This window comes from Myotis nattereri (assembly GCF_964212035.1).
Source record: "Myotis nattereri genome assembly, chromosome: 13".
Classification (NCBI taxonomy): Eukaryota; Metazoa; Chordata; class Mammalia; order Chiroptera; family Vespertilionidae; genus Myotis; species Myotis nattereri.
In genome coordinates, this window is record NC_138088.1 from 32485545 (window position 1) to 32499694 (window position 14150).

The following is a 14150-nucleotide window of genomic DNA, read 5'->3' on the forward strand; positions in this document are numbered from 1 at the left end:
AGCAGCACAGAATAATAAGAAGAACCTATAAACCTGAAATAAGAAGGCAAGGATGGGAGGATAAGGAGATGAAACCAAAAGACAAAACAAAAAGAGGAACTGGGGCGGGGGGAGGGGATAAGCAGAGACAATGCTGTGAATTGAGGAAAATTGCATTCTCAGAAGAAAGGGACATATAGAGTCATATGAAATAAAGTAAAACATATCTGCACTTAGATTATAGTAAAAATGAAGCATATCAGAGATAGACACCTACCTTCCCTCCCCCGCCCCCCGAAAAAGACATTACTTATAGTGACTGACTGATTCTATGGATACTGGAAGACAATGGAATAATATTTTAAGATTCTGAGAAAAAGTAAATCTAACCTAGATTTTTATGCATAACCTAATGCTCATTCACATTTAGGCAAAGGCAAAAAGCATAAATAGATCATCTCTGAACTCAAAAGAAGTAAGTTGAATGTAAGCAATAGTGGGAAAACTACAGTAACTACAGTAAGTTCTCACTTAATATTGCTAATAGGTTCTTCAGACTGTGGCAAAACAACATATAATGAAACCAATTTTATCACAGGATAACTAATATACACAAGAGTTAAGTTTCTAGGCATCTCAGCATTATAATTAAGCACATTGTTGGAAGACCTGCTATAATAAGTAAACCAAGTCACTAAATCTAAGTAGGGTCTGAAAAAACATATCAATAATAATGACTAATATTTGAGGATTTACCAATCATATGGAACTATATACTACAAATCTAGATAAAAAGCAGGCAAGAGTAATTTGAAGTTAAACACACGAAGATTCCTGTATAATTCAAGTGAAGGATAGAGTTATTGAGTACCATTATGTATTAAAATTTAAAAATTCATCTTTAAAGGAATAGAAAAGGAAGGTAAAACTTCTAAACAAAGGAATGACACAAGTGCAATTTGCATGGCAGTAGAAAGAAAAATGATATATTGACCCCAAATGAAACAGAATGGGATTTCACCTATGTAAAAATTTAAACACCCATAAAACAAGTTTATATATGTTAATGTTCATATATGTATATGTTTATTATACATATATGTATACACAATAAAATTTAGACACACAATCACTGAGGATGCATATAGCCAACTTCAGGGTAATGATACTGGGAGGGAGGAAAGGTACTGGGGAAGGATACAAAAGAGGTTTGAATCATAACTAAAAGTCTTTCCAAATAAATAAATGAATGATATATGCTATATTCAATATGTGTTATATCATTTTATATATTATTTTATTAATTGAAAAAGAGAGAGAAAACCAAGAAATGGGTTCAGAAATATTAATTAAATTTCCCAAGATCACAGTCTATGAGTGGAAAATCTGGGGAATACAGACTTGTGATACCAAAGTGTGTTGAATTGACTGGCTGATTGGTTTTTGCACAAACAAGGGCAGAGCCTGGCATGTAGTGTAGGTGTTCAGAATGACAGGCAACAGGTGGGAGAGTTCCTGGAGGAAAGGGCCCTGCTGGCAGTGGTCTGCTATTTAACTAGGGTGGCCCAGAGCTGCATTTAGAATCTAGAGATCTGATCCAGCTGAAAAGAGGCCATATTTCAAGAGAAACAGAGACGGTGCCCTAAGAAAACTTAGAGATCATCTAGTTCAACTGGCTCAGTTTACAGATTTTCATAAACAGAGACTCAGAGAGGTTAACTGGCCCAGAACATTCTTGGGAATGGGAACAGTGATAGCAGCATTACGGTGATGGATGTGGATGTTGCTGATAATAATAATGGAGATAAAGATGATAGTGGTAGTGCTGATAGCAGTTGGCTTTTTTTGAGCATTCATCTAAATTCTAAGTAGTCACCCAAAATGCTTTATAAGTATTCCCTTGATTACTTCTCACAGTAACTCAAAAAGTTAGAGACAATCATCATTTTCATTTCAGATGAAAAGAGAATCTCTCAGGGTCTCATAATTTATAAATGACAGAGTGGATTCCAACCCAGGCAGTCTGATTTCTGAGCTGGAACTCTTAACCATATATTATGCTGAAGACTCAAATATTAGGAGGAGGGGGAGGAGCAAGTGGAAGCTCGATCCCATCTCTCTCAGGTTCATCATATTCTTATATATTTCCCATTACTACAGATCCAAGTAGCTTAGAATTTGACAAATCTGATGCCTATGTGAATTCTATATGGTTTCAAGTCAATCTGGGACCATTGGCTCCTAACCACTCTGCCTGCCTACCTGATCGTCCCTAACCACTCTGCCTGCCTGCCTGATCGCCCCTAACCACTCAACTGCCTGCCAGATCATCCCTAACCACTTGCCTGCCTGCCTGCCTATCGCCCCTAACTGCCTCTGCTTCGGCCCCTGCACCTGGGACCCAGGCTACCCTCCTTCTGGCCAGCCACAGGCACCCAGGACCCAGGCCGGCTTTGCCTGGGCCGGTGCAGGCACCCGGGATCCCAGGTGGCGTTGCCTGGGCCCCGGCTTTGTCAGGAAGGCATCCAAAATGACGTCCAGAAGACGTCCAGTCTATCTGGTCTATTTAGCATATTACCCTTTTATTAGTATAGATTTGGGACTTCTTTTCATTGAAGGACTATGCAGTGATAGATATGGATGTATACCAAGATGTTATGTAACAGAGAGAGTTGAGGACAAAACCCTGGTGAATTTTAGAAAATCAAATGAGAAATTGTAGAGTGCTAACACATGCAGGGCTCTCAAAGGATGGGAAATGTAAAGAAGGAAGGAGTGGTCAACAGTGTAAAATTGTGGCTGAGATGTTAAGTCAGATAAAGATAAAAGAAAGATGGTTCTATGATGTCAGTAGGAAATTTCCGGTGACATTTAAGAGGACACTTACAGTAGACTGATAAAGCCCGGTTAAGTAGTGACAAAACAATACCAAAGGCCATAAGAAATAAAGGGATGGGGATAGGTCAGTGTAGTAATGGTTGTGGTGGTGGTGTGGTGACAGATTGGCTAGCGAAGAGGCTGAATGAATGTGTTCAAAAGAGATTTGACAACAGGCAGTTCATAAGAATAAGCATATGTTAGCATGAATTTAATCTACATGGAAAAGCATTAACTTAAATTTGATATCAGAGCAAACTTTGATATCTTTTTCATAAGTCATATCCCCAAGGTCATTTCTTAAGACCCATTTTAGGAAGGTGTTTTCACCATAAAAGCTTTCTTTTATTTGCGCCAAGATTCAATGACAGTAAGCTACAAAAGAAAATCTTTCAATTCTCAATTATGTTTTATTTTCTGGTGTTCTGTTTGTGATCTCATCAGAAATGATATAAAGTGTTATATTTTGAAAATGTTATATGTTGAAAATGTATCACAATTTTCACAGAAACATTTAATCTTGGACCATGGTAGTCAGGTGGCATTATCCTCTAGAATCCTCTACGTATATAATAATCAAGGGAAAGAAAGATTAAAGCACAAATGGTATCTTTGTATATTTTATGCTATGAAGATTATGAGTATTGCATTATTTTGTGTATCTACACCAACCATGGCATTTCTTCCAACTTTGCCATTGGAAAAATTTAATGGCAAATACACATTCATCAGATCGGATCAAATGAACTCAGTAAAAGAAAACATAGAAAATCAAGTGCACTTAGTTCTGAATTTTCACAAGATAATGTGGCCTGAGTAAGATGACATCAAAATCACTGTTTTATTTTTGTAGTTGTGAAATAGTAAGGAAGGAAATAAGACCTGGCAACTGACTGTGGCTTAAAAAATAAAAACTCCTTAAGGTGAAGGGATTAAGAAGTAAAAATTGGTAGCTATAAAATAGTCACAGGGATGTAAATTACAGCATAGGGAATATAATCAATAATATTATAATAACTCTGTATGGTGCCGGGGGGTACTTGAAACATTGGGGAGACCACTTTGTAAAATATGTGATTGTCTCACCGCTGTGCTGTACACCTGAAACTAACACAAAATAATATTGAATATAAACTGTCATTAAAAATAAGATGTTAAAAACTCCTTAAACTTTCTTTATAGTACCTTTAAGCAAATTGCTTGTATTTTTTTAAAATAAAGGCATCATTTGAAATGGAAACAAAACTGTTCCAAATATTTTAGGAATATGTTTGATCCTATTGCTGTTCCTCTCTAGTAGACAGTCCTACACCTGGAATATGATGCAAAAATAAATGTTTATTTGTTATTTCTGATTCCAGTGGCTTATTATACATACAGCACTAAACTCAGAAAAGTTTTATTTCTACTTACTGATAATCGAGAGGTGCTGCTTATTGGGCATCAAGACTAGAATACCCAAATAAATCTGCCATATTTGTCTTGCATTTTGTACATTCAGTTGACTCAGTACAAAGTCAACTGAGTTTTTCTTCCATAGTATATGGGAAGAAATCCCAAATGCTTCTTTCTTGAGGTCTTAGTTTACAAGTGCAATTTCAGTGATCTGGCAGTACACCTCTTCCATCTTTAGAGCCCTCAAGAGTGAGTCTGCATATGCATAAATCACCTCCACGCCCACCTGCTCCTCCACCTCCATTACCAGCACTGAGGACAGGCAGCCAGAGGTGAATCACTGCTTTCCCACCTATTGTTTGTTCAGCCAGGTTTAGGGATTTCAAAATTCCCAACCATCTTCCTGTGATTCTGAATAAAACTGTTGTACAAAGTAAGCTTAGCAGAGGCATCTCCCTCTCTTTTATCTTTATAGAGTTAAGAAACATAAAGCTGAGAGATTTTCCTATTAATATAAAAATTATTTATTACAGAAGTTAACCACCAATCAATCCCACAGCCTATCTACATATATTACAATTCCAGCTGGAAATAAAATAAAAATGAGCAAGGGTCCATGTCTGACATCAGAATCAGCACTAAAATCCTGTTTTGTTAGGAGCTCGATCTTTAAGACAGGGATTTATGTAGTACTCAAGCAAAAACTGTGTGACATGTGATCTACTTACCCCTGCAAGGCTTTCTCTCCAAACCAATCTCCTTTGCCTAAAGTCCTAAGAAAGACTGGGTCTTCACTTGGTGAGTCTTCGCGAGTGACATTTACCTACAAAGAGAAACAATGAAAGTCTGCATCCATTGCATACTCTGGATGACCCAATGAGCATTCATTGATACTGGCAATTCCACTTTTCTTTTTCTTTTCAAATTACTTTTATGAGGAATACAAGTATATTATCACTAAAGGGGCCAAAGAAATGACCTTCAAATATTTTTTATACTTTCAATTTGTTTTTAAGAAATAATAAATTATTCAGAAACTTGAATTCCAATTAATCCTCATCCTTATCCTATTTCCAACCTCCTATGACAGAACTATTATAATAAATTTAGGGACCATTCCTTCCATCCTTTATGATGTGTTTATATGCATGTGTTTTTAAAAATACTGTATATAAGTAGCATAATATGGTATTTATCATTCTGTAACTTACACATTTTCTTTTAACAATTATTTTAATTATTATTCCATGCTTCTAAATATAGAGTTCATCCATTGCCTTCTTCTACTCTGTACATATATCAATTTATCAATTTCCATATGCATGGACATTTATGTTGTTTCCTTTTTTTTTTTTTTTTTGCTACAATGAACATCTTTCTCCACACCTCTACATGCACGTACATTTTCTCTATGGCATGCCTATCTCTAAGAAAAATCCAGCCTTCCCCTGGCTGGGGGACTCAGTTGGATAGAGTGTCATCCATACACCAAAGGTTGCAGATTTGATCCCCAGTCTGGGTATTTATGGGAGGCAACTGATCGATGTTTCTCTCTCTCCCTTCCTCTCTCTCTCTCAAATCAATGAAAACATATCCTCAGGTGAAAATTTTAAAAAAACAAAAAAAGAAAAACCCAGCCTTCATTCAAAAGCCAGCCACATTTTCATGAAGGTCTTCCCGCAGGTCTCGGATACAGTCTTCAGGTCCTCACAATCCACACTCACAGAATTTCTTTTTTAAAAAGACATAAAAATTACATATATGTCTTTTAAAAGCATAACAAATAATATGCTCTTCAAAGAAATAGATGTTTCTTTGGCATTCTACAATTTGGAATAAGCACTTAATAAAGAGCTGTAAATTGTTTGAATGGAAAAACTTTCTTACAAGATATCTCAGCCCATATAGGACTTGAGACTTGAGTAATAATCCACAGAAGGAAAGCGATGCAATAAGTTTTACCTTTATGTTAATTCAATCTCCCTGCAGCTCTACTGATATTCATAATACTGGCTATGTGCCACCCAGAAAAATTAAGTGGTAGTTAAAATACAAACGCCTGGAAAATGGAGTAAAACTAATGTCCTGAGGCAATGACAGACACTTAAACACATTTAAATACACTATGCTTTAGATTTTTGAATTTAGAGATTGGATGTCAAAGACCAGAATTTTTATAAGTATTAAGAAGGTCTGTAAAAAGCACAGAGAATTCAATTATTATTCTCCACCTATCCATTTGACTACTCCTCCACACAGAGTATCAAAACCACAGGAATGTGGTTTTTAACAATCTTACCACTGAGCTATATCATAGAGATGCTCATTTGCATGTTGACAAGGCTTTTACAGATGTGGATGGAAATACACTAGTCCAGTGATTCTCAAACTTCATGGATTCAAAATCAGATATAAGGATATACTGTATAACTGTACATTTGCCATTTGGTTAATAAAATATATTAGAAATTCTAAATGGCAGAATTACTCAGGCCGTGGAGAAATTTCAGTGTTATCTTGAAATGTTCTTTAAAGATGTTACTGAATTGATCTAATAAAAAGTGAACCATCTACAGAATAAACCACTTTCTGCTTATATGATAAATGTGAGGAAAAATCTAACTGGATAAAATTATAACGTGAAAAAAAATAAGCACCTCAAAGAGCAAGAATAAAGCTTTCCTCTGAAGTTTTAATTTCCACATTTTTCTTTGTATGCATGATGAATCATTCTAAATATGAAGATACCATTATGGACATTTGTATCCTTAATTCTGAAGACATTTCAGAGTAGAGAAAGTTAAATAGAGATAGACTCTCTAACTTTGGCCTGTACTTTATCATTTTTATTTAAACCACAAAGTACTTTCTGATCCACAATGCTGTAAAATGAACTAGCTATGGAGCCTTCTATTTGAATCCATGCTACCTGGCCACCTTGTCCAAAAATGAGAGGGAGGGAGGGAGGGTGGGAGGAAAGGAGGAAGGGAGAGGGAGAGGGAGAGGGAGAGGGAGGGGGGGAGAGAGAGAGAGAGAGAGAGAGAGAGAGAGAGAGAGAGAGAGAGGTATTAAATGAGAAAAATCTATCAACACATCTTCTTAATAGTAAGTACCAGATATCACAATAGCAGATATCAAGTTATACTACAATGCCACTGTTCTCAAAACTGCCTGGTACTGGCACACGAACAGGCATATAAATCAATGGAACAGAGACCCCAGAAAGCCATTGTGGCCGATTAATATTTGACAAAGGAGGCAAGAACGCACAATGGAGTAAAGACAGTCTCTTCAATAAATGGTGCTGGGAAAATTAGATACATGCAAAATTATAAAATTAGACCACCAACTTACACCATACACAAGAATAAGTTCAAAATGGATAAAAGGCTTAAATGTAAGTTGCAAAACCATAAAAATCTTAGAAGAAAACATAGTCAATAAAATCAGACACGTCATAAAATTTTTACTGATACATCTCCTAGGGCAAGAGAAACAAAGAAAAAAATAAACAAATGCAACTATATCAAACTAAAAAGCTTCTGAATAGCAAAAGAAACCATCTTCAAAATGCAAAGGGAACACCCCATATGGGAGAACATAATACATCCGCTAAGGGGTTAATTTTCCAAAATATACAAAGAACTCATATAACTCAACAACAAGAAGACAAACAATCCAATTAAAAAATGAGCAAATAATTTAAATAGACACTTCTCCAAAGAGGATATACAGATGGCCAATAGACACATGAAAAAAAATGTTCAATGCTGATAATCATCTCAGAGATGCAAATTAAAACCACAATGAGATATCACTTCACACCTGTCAGAATGGCTACCATTAACAGATCAACAAATGACAAGTACTGGTGCTACTTATTTGATCAAACTGATTAATAAAAAATACTTTTAAGAAAAATATCTTGAATATATCAAAAGAGTCTAATATATTCTTACTCCTTCCCTCTTGGAATCCCTATGGTGCTCCAAAATATTGCCAATGGAATTGGTTCCCATGGTGTAATTTTCATGCCACTTTTATTTAGACTTGTTATGAAACTCATAAAACAGCACCACTAATGCACCTGTCTTCAGCTGAAACTGGTTTGCAAACACAGCTTCTTTTAGGCAGTGCTGGGAATTTACAGTAATAGAGTATTCACATAAGCCTGTCAGAAATTCATCTTACCTGATAAACATATCATTCCCTGATAACAAAGAATTAGCAATGTAATAAAAGAAAAATACACCCAAAGCATGAGGGTGAAAAGTCTCCCTGTGACAAATGGAGTCACTTATATCCACGAAGATTTTCAATTTCCATGATTCTTTAGTTGGTGTTAAGAAATAAAACAGTAAATGGTAGGCTCTAGCTATTTATATATAAAACATAAAATGCTAACACCTCTTATCTTCTAACAGTAGAAAACACAAGATATAGTTTTAACCATAACTATGGTCAGACGCGTCATTCCAGGATGCCTTTGAAGAAGCTAAGTCCCTGACTTCTATTTCTATCCCAGGCTTTCTGATATCAGTCAAAAAGTAGGTATGATGAAGGTATAAGTAGCATTTTCTTCACTTTAGTTTGACATGCCACTGGTGTAAAACATTGGCATGTGCACATTCTTGATTCAAAATTAGTTCAAGTAGGATTATCTAAAATCCAAGATTTATAATCTTTCACATATCCTGCTCACTATGGCTCTTTAAGTCTCTTTTCTAGGTATAAGATTCAGTCATATTTGTTAAAACATAGGAAATGAATATACTTACTTTTAGGTAACAATTGTAAAAATAAAAACATATAAATCTTCCCACATTTCTTCCTATACTTAACACATGCAAATTCTTTTTAAAGATCATTTATAATAAATCAAAATAAGTTCAAATCAGAGGTTACAGTGCAATGATACTTAAATGCAAAATAATTATGACTTTATTGCTGAGAGAAATTTAAGGTATATTTTTAAAGATATATATTTTAGCATTATAATTCCAGTGTGTGTGTGTGTGTGTGTGTGTGTGTGTGTTGATTTCAGAGAGGAAGGAAAAGGGAGAGATAGAAACATCAAAGATGAGAAACACTGATCGTCTGTCTCCTGCACGCCCCCTACTGGGGATTTAGCCCACAAACTAGGCATATGCCCTTAACTAGAATCGAACCTGCGACCCTTCAGTCCACAGGCCGACACTTTGTTCACTGAGCCAAGCCGGCTAGGGCTAATTCCAGAGTATTAATCTACATAAGTCCCCATTTTCCAATTCACTTATTTTCTTAGTTATTTTTAAAATATATTTTTATTAATTTCAGAGAGGAAGGGAGAGGAAGAGAGAGACTGAAACATCAACAATAACAGAGAATCATTGATTGGCTAACTTCTGCACGCCCCCTACAGGGGATTGAGCTTGCAACTCGGGCATGTGCCCCTGACTGGAATCAAACCCAGGACCTTTCAGTCCACAGGCTGACGCTCTATCCATTGAACCAAATGGGTTGGGGTTTATTTGGTTTTTAAATAAAAACTATAATAGATTCATAATATTAAAAAGTTAAAACAATATAGTAATGAATAAAATATAATTTTTTGCTTATTTCCTTTGTCTACCTCATTTATATTGTCCTATAATTTAGCATCTTAAGAGTTTTTAGAATTAACTCAATATTTTTTAAGAATATACAATAGAACATGCATATATTTATGTCCTTATTGTGCTCAGAGTGTTAAGCAACTTGCCTGTGGATACTAAATCTAACAAGTTATATAGCCAAATTAAAACTTGGGCCATCCAATTTCGAAGTCCAGATGTTTCATTATAGCATAATGACAGGATAGATTTTTTTTTCCTGTTAAAATTTTTTTAAAGCAACCTTAGTTTTTTCCTTATTAACCATGTACTTTTAATTATGGAAATCTTCCCATTCATGCAGACATATCAGTGGCATCTTGCATCATGACTATAGTATAGCACATAAACTATTTCCCAGTCTTTAGCGTTATATGTTTTCTTCCTTTGGGAAATTTATTTTCAAGTATTTCTCTTTCAGCTTCAGAAACTGGAAACGCTGGTATAGCTCTAGAGCAGGGGTAGGCAAACTTTTTGACTCGAGGGCCACAATGGGTTCTTAAACCTGACCAGAGGGCCGGAACAAAAGCATGGATGGAGTGTTTGTGTGAACTAATATAAATTCAAAGTAAACATCATTACATAAAAGGATACGGTCTTTTTTTTCAATAGTTTTATTCATTTCAAACGGGACGGATCTGGCCCGCAGGCTGTAGTTTGCCCACGGCTGGTCTAGACCCTGCACCTGTGCTGCTCCCGGGGTTACTGAGGAGCCCCGGGTCCCCTCCGACATCACTCTTGCTCTACCAGAGCTTACCTTTCCTTTGCTGATGATAAAGAAGGTGTCCCCTCTTGCACCTTGCCTGATGATGTATTCCCCATTTTCATAGTGGGTCTGAAAAATAGAAACAGCAACAGAAAAAAAAAAAAAAACATTAAGAAAGAAGTCATTCACCAAACAACCCAACCTCTTCCAATATCAGCTCCTCTAGGAGTTTTACTCAAATCTAGAACCCATCATGGTTTAAGAATAACTAATAGTCGATGAACATAATAATTGCAGAGAAGTCATTTCTATCATATTTATTTTTAAACTATTTTGTTAATGCCATTTTTCCAGATGAGTACATTCATATCTTTCAATTCAATCATTTTAAGAGCTTGATGAAAATATTTTCTCCCATCAACTGAGCATGAAATAAAACAGCAGAGCTGCTAATTAAACTGGTCTCCTGTATTATTTTGTTATTCTCATTTAGCTTTAGTATTCTCCTAACGATGGCCTTTTTTTTTTCCTGAGAAATTACTGTGGCATCTGAAGATCTTCATTTTGAAATCATGTTGACTGTTAGTGTGGGTTTGATGGCCCGAGTTACTTTTTAAGGCACTGCTTCATGCTTTACTGCCCTTGCTTCAGCAATTTAGATTTGGCTCTGTCAAGCAGAACGTCTTAATTTTAGGGACTAAAGTCTGGCCCAGCATCTGTGAGCTCATAAACTACCAAATGAGGAGCCAAGTAAGGCAGCAAGAAGAGGACCACTGTCCGTGTGTCAGTATTCTGACCCTGTCACAGCCACTAGGTTCATTCCCAGGTTTAAGATAATTCCTGAAATAGACAGAAGTCATTTCTTTAAGGAGAAGTGGAACAAAGTGTATTGCTGTGTCATGAGGTATAACAGGGAAATGAGAGCTGTGCCATCTGCCTTCTTCTCTGTAGCTTCGCAAGGGAGCCATATTTGGAGAAAGGAAATATTGCTTTGCGCACTCCTTAGGGAAGAGACTTTGTGGTTTGCATGTGACTTGGCTGTGATTTGTCTTTACACTTCAATACCATGTTTCTGAATACTTTAGTCTATGTACTCTTAAAATTGCCTTTCATTAATACTTGACATTGAGAATAGCCACAATTTTCTTAATATTGAAAATAACATACTACCTAATCTCTGTGTGTGTGTCTTTTGCTCAAACACAACTCATTTTCTTATAAAAAGCTTTAAAATTAGGATATAGAACACACATTCTTCAACTGATTTATTTCATTTAACAAGATATCTACTAGCATGTTCCATTTCCTTATCTTGCTGCTTTGAAAAGATCTGTACGACATACAGATTTGAAAAACAAATGGTGATTTCTACTTTCATTTACCAATTCAACAAACATTTCTGAGTGTCTCTGATCAGGTCTGAGGATGCAAAGATGAGTCAGACAAAAATCTCATAGTAGCGCCGACGGGTGCATCTTTCTTTGATGGCAGCAATGTTATTTAGCTGCATTGTCCAATCTGGCAGCCTCCAGCCAAATGTAGCTACTGAGCTGCTGAAATGTGGCCAATGTGACTAAGAAGCTGAGTTTTTAAGTATATTTAATTTTAACTACTTTACACTCAACTACTCATATGTGGTTAGTAGCGATTCTATCAGATAGGGCAGGTAGTAGCTAACGTTGACAAGGGAAGAGTCTTCATCTGTAGCAGTGCCAGCCTGACCTAGCCTCTCTGTCATCTCAGTTCAGTGCAGTCAGGAGGAAGACATGTGAGTGAGAAGCTTCTAGCTGAGCCCAGCCTCAGCATTAGAGTCCACATCTAAAGCCCCAAATATCTTGGGGCAGAGACAAGCCATTGCTATCACATCTGAATTCCTGACCCACGAAATCTGAGAACAAAATGGCTCTTACCCTGTGCGACTGGGTTTCGGGGTGGTTTGTTACACAGCAATAAAAAACCTCAACAGACAGAGAGGGCGCTGTGACCCAGTCAGTACTTGGCTCCTGCCTTCTCCTGGAAGCTCTGGCTTTGATTGGTTCTAGAGTTCAAGCCCATCAGCTGCTGTGGTGAAAGATGGAGTCTTCCCCATCTTTGGGGTCTCAGCTGAGAGGGGAGGGAAGAGTCTGGAACCCAGCCCGGTCAGAATGTTATCCCTAGCACAGTGGGCAAAGCACTTTCATTACCCTTATCTTGTCTAAGCTTCGCAATAACCCAAGGAGAGTTTCAATATGAGACGTTGAAGCAAACACAGTGACTAACTAGCCCAAGGTCCTATCGTCAATAAGAGGTTAAAGTGGCACTCAATGCAGGTATTTCTTTCATGTCCCACGGTGAGCTGTGGTCAAGTTAGTGAAAAATATGAGCCATTCTCCTCCACTTCCCCACCCCAGCCTGTGGCTGGAGGGGTTAGTGTGGATAATCACTAGCATCTTTTACATTGCAAAGAAGAGATGTGTCCAAGTCACCTGTCAGGGATAAACAAATAGACTGGTCCCAACTCCCTGGTTGTAAGTAAAAGAAAATCCAACCAAAACAGGAAGGTACTGAGTAACAAAACAGTTAGTGGCATCCAAAATTTCTGGATCCTGGGGTTAAATCAGACCTTGGCCTCCCTCTTGTCCTTACAAGTTTGTCTGTCACACACTAGCCTCTCATGAGGGTCCAGGGTGTGCCAAGATGACAGTGGGTTCCCCTCCTGTCCAGACCAGCTGGCTCTTTCATGATTTTAGGTCCTTCATCCCACAGAGTAGAAAGTTTAACAGGAATATCTGCAGACTGTTTATTAATTCATGGAAATTATCCAATCACCTTCTTAATATTATCTGATAGGGTTTTGTAACTTGACACCCACAATTGCTGTATCAGTGACTTGAGCATACCTACACAAGTATTCACAGTTCCTATTTCCATGCTGCAGAAGCCCACAAACTCAGGGGTCCAGAGAAGAGCCTATGGAACAATGGCCAAAAGCAGCCCACCTCTGGGAAAGATAATGTTGATGGTGTTATGGGATCATAATGACTATGCTATCCTGAAATGTCCAATTGCACCTGAGGGGAAGATGATCACACATGCTGATGCTTCAAGAGTCTCTATAATTATGTCCCTCAAATGCCAGCAGGTTCACTGTTTTTTGAAGGTCACTTTGCAGCTCTACCAATTCTTTATTTCCAATTAAATCAAAGAAAAACATAGAGTTTAGAATGGCGAGAAACCTTAGCAACTCCTAGACGTCTCCATCCTCATCTTCTCCCATCCTCACCCTCATTTATTCTGTTTTAGAAACACTGGCTCTTTCTGTGCCTTGTGCTTACCAGACCGACTCCCTCTTCAGAACTTTGCATTCAGTAGACCCTCTATCTAGCATACTCCTCCTCAAAATATTTGTCATTATCTTGTTCCCGTTATTCAGGCCTCAATGAGACCTTTCCATTTACAATGTGCCCTTCACCCCCACTCATTTTCTAGCCTACATTTTTACAAGTTGTTTTGTTGTTGTTGTTGTTATTGTTGTATTACCAGGCTCTCCAAAGGTGTGTGATTCCACTCGACACTTTTGGTGA

The 14150-nt window shown here is 37.1% G+C and overlaps 1 protein-coding gene across 2 annotated transcripts in view; it reads right to left on the reverse strand.

The window, feature by feature from the left end:
* PRKG1 (protein kinase cGMP-dependent 1) overlaps window positions 1-14150 on the reverse strand; it is a 1074350-nt gene that overhangs the window by 201152 nt on the left and 859048 nt on the right. For both annotated transcript variants that reach the window (XM_081104810.1, XM_081104809.1), the window contains exons 6-7: window positions 10639-10716; window positions 4980-5074 (exon numbers count right to left, since the gene is read on the reverse strand). In XM_081104810.1, coding sequence (XP_080960936.1) covers window positions 4980-5074; window positions 10639-10716 — 173 coding nt within the window. The remainder of the gene's footprint in view (window positions 1-4979; window positions 5075-10638; window positions 10717-14150) is intronic.